Below are 7,811 nucleotides of genomic sequence, written 5' to 3'. Positions count from 1 at the left end.
GTTCAGAGCCTGCAATTTATAATCTGGGAAGCACAAAATCTCTTTGAGGGAACTGAATCCTCCGATTTGTTCAGCATTACGCAATTGGGGGTGGGAGATGCCTGGTCATTCGGAGAGAAGATGAAAAAGCTAGAGAGAGGGGAGACTGTGTCAAAAACTCAGTAACTCTTTATGTTTGCCTCCAGACAAACAATGGAAGAGGTTAGTGTTGCCAACTAAAAACATTACCTCAATGTCACTTTTATCAGCTACCACTTACAAAGAGAACTAGAATTGTTAAGGGCTAAACAACTTCATAAATATTAATGCTGAAAATGGGCTATATGGCATTTATTCCGTAGGTGGTTAAATGTACCCAAGACTCACTTCCTTTAGTTACACCTGTATTAGAGAAGAGCAAGTAAAGATTGCAGGTAGAGGACTAATATAACTACTATATTTGGAAAGGGTGCTGATAAGGAGAAATGGTGACAGTAGATTTCATTAACCAACACATTTTGAAAACACAACTGTTAGCAACAGAGGGCAAGGAACAACCAGGACATATAATCCAGGTCTGCTTCAGAGGGAAGTTCTAGCACAGAAATGCTGCCTAGCTCCATCTTGGGTGAAATATTATAGATCGACTTTGTGTATCCTAAGAGGGTATATCACACAGAAATTGTAGCATTCAGATTTCTAAATTTTAGTTCTGCTGATAGCTAGCAAAAAGTTCTTGCTGTCTAACCTGCTATATTCCCTTTGAAGATAACACTTCCAATATTTCAGTGTTTCTCAATCTTGATATGTCCTCCCGAGTTTCCTTTTTAAATGAAATCTTAATATAACCAGGATGCTACCGCAATGGCATGCAGCCATATGGGAGATAGTACCCCATCTGTAGCAAATAATAATTTGTGCATTTTAAAAATCATGACTCTACTTCACCACAATTATTTCTAAAACATAATAGAAAATACATTGTGTAACAACAGCTGCTCCCAATCCCCCTCCTCTGGCAGTATATGAAAATGTTATATAGAAAGGCTCCTTAGCTTAAAAGTCAATTACTGTTCCTCTTGTGATCTATCAGACAAAGACCATTGAACCCTAATTTGGGGTTGAGAGTCATGTGCTGCCAAACTGTATATGTTTTAAGCAGGAGGAGGCATTCCAATTAATAATGTAGCAAATGTTATTTTTGAAAATTTGGATATGGAGAATTTGACAGCTAAACTGGCCACATGGTGGCACTGTTCACACAGCATCCAAAATTTCCTTGTATTATAATTCTCTTTTTAAAATAAAAATAAAAAAGAAGGTGAAGAAGTCCTCCTTTAGAGGAAAAATATACGCACATTCTAACCGAAATATTGAAAACAGCTGGCTGAAATTTTGGAAGGAGTTTAATTTTCATTGCATGAAGCATCCGACCTGCATTTTTCTTTCCTCTCCTTTCCTACAGGCCAAATGACATAGGATGAAGGCTGTTCGTAATTTGCTGATTTATATATTTTCCACCTATCTACTGGTTATGTTTGGATTTAATGCTGCCCAAGACTTCTGGTGTTCAACGCTGGTGAAGGGGGTCATTTATGGATCGTATTCTGTAAGCGAAATGTTTCCCAAAAACTTTACAAACTGCACTTGGACGCTGGAAAACCCAGATCCAACCAAATATAGTATTTACCTGAAATTTTCCAAAAAGGACTTCAGCTGCTCTAACTTTTCACTGTTGGCTTATCAGTTCGATCATTTTTCCCATGAGAAAATTAAGGATCTCTTAAAGAATAACCATTCTATAATGCAACTCTGTGATTCCAAGAATGCTTTTGTATTTCTGCAGTACGATAAGAATTTCATTCAGATTCGCCGGGTCTACCCCTTCGATTTCATAGGATTATACAAAAAGGAAGATGATCAAAAGTCTTTCTTTGAATTTTTGGTGTTGAACAAGGTGAGCCCAAGCCAGTTTGGTTGTCACGTATTATGCACTTGGCTGGAGAGCTGCTTGAAATCTGAGAATGGGAGAACAGAGTCCTGTGGGATCATGTATACAAAATGCACCTGCCCTCAGCACTTGGGAGAATGGGGGGGAGATGACCACTCCCTGGTGTTGCTCAATAATGTAGTGCTGCCCCTTAATGAGCAGACGGAAGGCTGCCTCACACAGGAGCTGCAAACCACCCAGGTCTGCAATCTCACCAGGGAAGCCAAGCGACCACCGAAGGAAGGTAGGTGCTCTTCAAGAAGGCTCAGCTGTCCTACAGCCCTTTCTTGTTTTTGATTCAACTGATATATATGTCTGTCAAAGTTGCACTCCACACCAGCTGCCTGCATGAAAGGATATCTGAAGGTCCACAGACAGTCATCCTCTGGATTCCTTCCAAGAGGGAGGATTTAATTTTTCTTATTTAATCTGATAGAAAAGTGCAGGGTTTTTTATTATTATTTCCTTTAAAGAGTGCTCATATTTTATTGAGGACTTCTGGTTTTGTTTTCAAACCTGCTAAGAATAATTGTGACAGGTTGGGAAGCCAAGTTATTATCTTTCTTCTCACTGCAACCACCCAGCTACCATATGCTTATTCACATGTGATCCTGTTGCTTTGGCTTTGCAAGGAAGATATTTCCAAAGGCATATGGGTAACCTGAACAAAGTTCCAAAGATCCAGGTTGGCCAGAATCCCAGAGGCCAAGGGTGGGGGATAATCATAAGGCACCTTGTGAGATCTGTTTCAAGGTATTCTGAAATAAGGGAGCATCCATTATGGAGCTTCAATAAGGATTTGTAAGATCAGACTTTAGGAAGCACACAAACTGGAGACATCCACATCTCTTCATGGTATTTAGAGAAGTCCACAAGGAGGCCAGCTGCTACTTAAAAAAAATAAATAAATCTCTAGGCAAGAGACATTCCAGAAGAAGCCATAGTCTCAAAAAGAAATATGAATGATTTGGAGATTGCATTTTAATTAAATAACTAAGCAGCAAGCTATGTTAAGAAGCAATTCTTTAAAGAAATAGCTGGCTGACCTATGAAAGATCTTGAGACTATTATCAATACATTTCTAAGAGCCACTTAGAAATTCATTCAGGCTACAATTGTAGTTCAATGGGGCTTACACAGGAGTAAGCCCCATTGAACTCAATGGGACTTAACTTTTGAGTATAGGATTGTGCTGTCAATAACTTCTTTCTGCATGCCTTCGTACCGTGGCTGATCATGGACAGGTGCAAAAAAAAAAAAAAAAAAAAAGGGAGAAAATGTGGATGTAGTAAAATCTTAAGGAAACAAGCACCAGGGTCAGAAAGCTACAGAGAATGATGTGAATGGAGGCAACGAAATGTAGAAACGTCATTGAACTAAGCTATAAATACAGAAAACACTTGACGTGTGTGATTAAAATTCAAAATGGTCTAGTTAGATAGGCTGACATTCCCTAACGTAGTCCCTGTGCTGGAGAAGGTTGCATTTTAATGCAGGAAATGTTTTCTCTCTCCCTGGTTCCTACATGGTCACAAAGCTCTCTGTCTATGGGGAGGCAGAGCCAAGCTCCCAGTCTCCCTAATAGAAGTTGCCTTTGTGAAGGAATGCAAAATTGACACGTTGTTCTGTGAGGATTTTCTTTAAGGGCAGCCAAGGCTGAGTGGTGTGGGAGAAGAAAAGCTGAAGCTGCTCAAACTGCTGAGCTGCCAAGGATACTCCTAAGGGATGGGGGCAGGGGGAGAGCAGCTCAACTCCCTTTAAGCTAGAGGAGGATGAAGGTTGCAGGGAGGAAATCGGGGGAAGGGGTGGCAGGGTAAAGTAGTAAGGGAGCAAGCAAGGCTTGCCATTGATTTCCTTCAGGTCAGTGTTTCTCCATATTCAGTCTGCAGCTGGGGATAAAGACGACAAAGTGATTTTAAATTACTCAACTGCTTGTTCCTTGTAAAGATCCCATAGAAGCCCTTGTAACGGCAGGGATGGTATTTAACATCATTTAAAACTAATTAATGTCCCTTAGAAGAAGAACCCCCCCCCCCCAAATAGTGATGCTTGAAGCTGACTATTAAGACAATTAAACCGAAGAAAGTGTCTGAGAGACATGGGAACCCATTAGCATTTGAAGGCTGTAATTGTTATTGGGAGCTGTTGCGGGCTTTAACCCATTCCTGATGGCAAGGGGGTGGGGCGTGGGACAAGCATTTATTCCCTCCACCCGCCCAAATCCCCAATGGCCAGCTTTGTAGAAGAGCAGCAGTGGTGGGGCAGTTTGCTGTTAACACAATTGAAGAAGGGTAGGTGGATGGATTTACAGAGCTTGCTGGTTGTGTTTGTGATGGATGCATCAAGATAGTCCTGGGACTGATGGGATAATATGACTAATGTGAGTACCCAGATCCTTTGTTGGCACACAATAGAAGTTCCCACAAATGCTGATCTTAGTGGTTTCCCCAGAAAAAGGCACAAACACTGGGGTGCAGTACTGTTTGGAATTCCATAGTGTGGAAGAGGCTGCAAAGTATAGATTATTGCTTTCTCACCTCCTTGTGTTTTATTGCTAAGAATTTCACAGAGTTAAACGTGATGTTTCTGACACCTATCCTATGGGACACAGTATGTGCACCCATGATAATCTATCAAGCTGTCATATTTAGGAGCAAGGCAAAGGGGAGCTTCCTTCAAAGTGGAGCATCTGGCAACCTAGATGCTCATATACCAGAGGAAGTCAGACCTGAATGTTCTAGGCTAGTCTGACAGCTAGCACATTTTGGCAAATTGGGGCTTATGATTCCCACAGAGCTTTGGATGGAGCAGTTATTCACTGAATGCAGAGGCCATGCAGCAAGAGCATTTATAGTGTCGTTTCTCAGCTGCTGTATTTGGGGAGCAATTAAATTTTAATTGCAAAAGAGATGCCATTCCTCTTGTTGTACGTGCTTCTCTCAACATCCATTCCAGTTAAGCCACAGGATACTTAGGAAATGAAGACATGTGTGGGTGATAATTATATTTGCCAAATACATGTTTCTACCTAAATTTTTTTAAAAAATGTAGGCGGAAATTGTGACTCAGTGCTTGTGGTAATGTACCAAGCAGAAAAGATAGGGATAGTAAGTGAAAACTGAATTTTATTAGCGTGTTTTAAAACATGAAAGTCATGGACCATGCAGAGAATGTATTTCACTTTAAATTTCACTTATATTTTATTTGCACTGACTCCTATTTGTCATTAATAATATTCTCATGACATTAGCAAACATATAATATTAACATAAAAATAAAGATTTCATGTTCTTTTCTAGAACATAAAATATTATTTCTATCTCTTTCACTGTAGGGGATAGGTTTTCTTTTATATGGTGTTAGATCTTGATGCAAAATACATTTTCATACTTCTGTGTTTTTGAATTTTATCAGTGAAACTTTAATACATTAAAGCTGACTGTATTTTATCAACTATCAAATTCAACTTCTTGTGAAAAAGGTATCTAGCTCTGTACTCTGTTTTTAAGAGTTCAAAGGAATTTGAGAACTCTACAATAGAAAATAAACATTTCAAAGAGTAAAATCATTGCCTTAAGGTTAAGTCTACGTGTGTGTGTGTGTGTGTGTGTGTGTGTGTGTGTGTGTGTAGTTAATTTAGTTTATTTTCCAAAATTATGTCACATCTGTTTCTTCAACGAGATTAAAAGCAGGTAAGAACCAGCAATAAAAGCAGAAATAAACAAACATAGCTCTCATTTGCATGTAATGTTAAGCCAAACAATGGCTTAGCATGAACAAGCAAATGTGTGAGCTCCCAGATCAGAGGTTGTGGTCATTTTTGTCCTCCATGGTTGTTTTCCTGCTGCACTACACTAAACTGGGGTTTGGCTTAGTGTGTTGTGCAAAGGCGAAACCATGATTGCAGCTTGTGATTTGTCCGAAGAGAAGTAAACCTTGAATCTGGGTTCAGACAACATGCTCAGCCAAAGCACAGTTTGGTGCAGCTCAGCAGCAAAATGACTAGGGAGGAGCAAAGTGGTGAACATCTACTGTACTCTCCAGGAGCCCAAACACTCTAAACTATGGTTTTGTTTGGTTCAGTTGATATACTGAGGCCATAATTAATCTCTTTTTTTAAAAAAATCCACTTTACATTTCAGATTAGTAAATTAACAATATGTTTAACAAATTCATGCAGCACGTAAATACCATATATTAGTAAACCTCTGACTCTCTAGTATATGGTCCCCCAAAAAATTAGTTTGAAAGCTGCAAATCTATCTATGTAATAACAGGTTTCAGGTTTGTTTCTATTATGTGCTTGTGATAGGAATCCAGATTGTAATTCAGCATGTTGAACACAGAGACGGATTTAGGGGAGCGAGACCAGTTTGGTTACACAGGGCGTGGAACCTCAGGACACTGCAACTATGCGATAGATGGAAAACAAGAGGCATAGAGGTGCCAAATTTTGGTGTTACACAGGGTTCTGCTGAAATTTGAGATCCCATTGTTGAACAGACATGCCTTACTGATGCAATATACTAGTTATTTCTATTAAAGATAATAGAAATGTTTATTCATGGCTGGTAGAAATAGAAGCTGAATAGACCCAATACACTTCAGGTCTGGTGCTTGAAGCCATACTATGTTCTTTCCCGGATTTGTAAATGGCATATACCATATTTTCCCCCTTTTTTGGGGGACCACAACTAAAATTTTGGGGAAATTGCCCAGAGTTATTGAGCTTTTTGGGGGGGGTCACCCCCGCCAGTCGCTCTACAGCCTGCCCGCCAGTGCAAATCGCTTGTATCACCGTTGCCACTAATTGTCTGCATGTTCGCCGCCCAGGCCCACCTGCACACTTGACACAACCACAGCCGATTGCACGCATGCCTCGCCACTGCTGTAAATCAAAGTCCAATTGCCGTAGCTGCAGCCAATCCTAAGCAGGCCTTGCCGTAGCAACCAATCACACACCCAATCACTGCTGCCAGTCTCCTGCTGCCTGCTGCCACCAGTCGCCCGTCCCACCTCTGCTATCCATGTATAAGACAACCCATAATTTTTGCCTATTATTTCTAAGGAAAAAATATCATCTTACACACAGAAAAATATGGTAGGTTTTGCAAAGGCCAGGAAACTTTTTCTGTGTGGCGACTGCTGGGCAGCGACTCTTAGGCACCCTATAGGACTAATTTTATATTAGCTCCTCTCTTTTAAAATTTGATGCTGACTACAGCATCATTATGTAAACAAATCCAATTCTGGCTTTATTCTGTTAAAGTTGTTTATTATCACCAACATAAAAGGAGCTCTGTATGTGAAATGATAGCTGCTTTGAACACATTTCAATTGACTTAGGGTACACAGCAAATGGATACTTGTTCAAACAAAGAGATCTGTTTGCTACTATGAAAAACTAGTTTAAAGGACAGTTACAAATTGTTTTATTTTCAGCTTTCATGACTACATTCCAACCGGAAGGCCTGTCGATGGCAATATTTAAGAGTATTATGCTGAATGATGCACTATTGTAATTTATGTTCTGTATTTATCTTGTTATTATTTGGTTGATAATGACATTATAGTTTTTCTGTTCATTATTTGTTGAATTTGTTTCCTGCTTTTGCAACAAATGTTCTCAGGTCAACAAATGCAATAAAAATATAGTAAAGTACAATAAAACAGAAACAATAATAACAAATATAAAAACCACACATGACAACATCACTAAAGCATCAGTAAAAACAATAAATTAATAGCAGTTTCAACTTTTTTATTTACTTCACAAAATTTATATACTTATATTGATTGTAAAAGCAAACAAACCTCAAATTGGTTTCCAAAATATATTGCA

At 39.3% G+C, this 7,811-nt stretch overlaps 1 protein-coding gene across 5 annotated transcripts in view; it reads left to right on the top strand.

The window, feature by feature from the left end:
* The window catches only part of ADGRB3 (adhesion G protein-coupled receptor B3), a 445,105-nt gene that overhangs the window by 2,673 nt on the left and 434,621 nt on the right, over window positions 1–7,811 (top strand). For all 5 annotated transcript variants that reach the window (XM_028722675.2, XM_028722676.2, XM_028722674.2 and 2 more), the window contains exon 2: window positions 1,445–2,213. In XM_028722675.2, the coding sequence (XP_028578508.1) occupies window positions 1,460–2,213 (754 nt within the window). In that variant the 5' untranslated portion in view covers window positions 1,445–1,459. The remainder of the gene's footprint in view (window positions 1–1,444; window positions 2,214–7,811) is intronic.

The sequence above is a fragment of the Podarcis muralis genome, chromosome 3 (assembly GCF_964188315.1).
Source record: "Podarcis muralis chromosome 3, rPodMur119.hap1.1, whole genome shotgun sequence".
Lineage (NCBI taxonomy): Eukaryota > Metazoa > Chordata > Lepidosauria > Squamata > Lacertidae > Podarcis > Podarcis muralis.
This window is presented reverse-complemented; position numbering and strand designations above follow the sequence as displayed.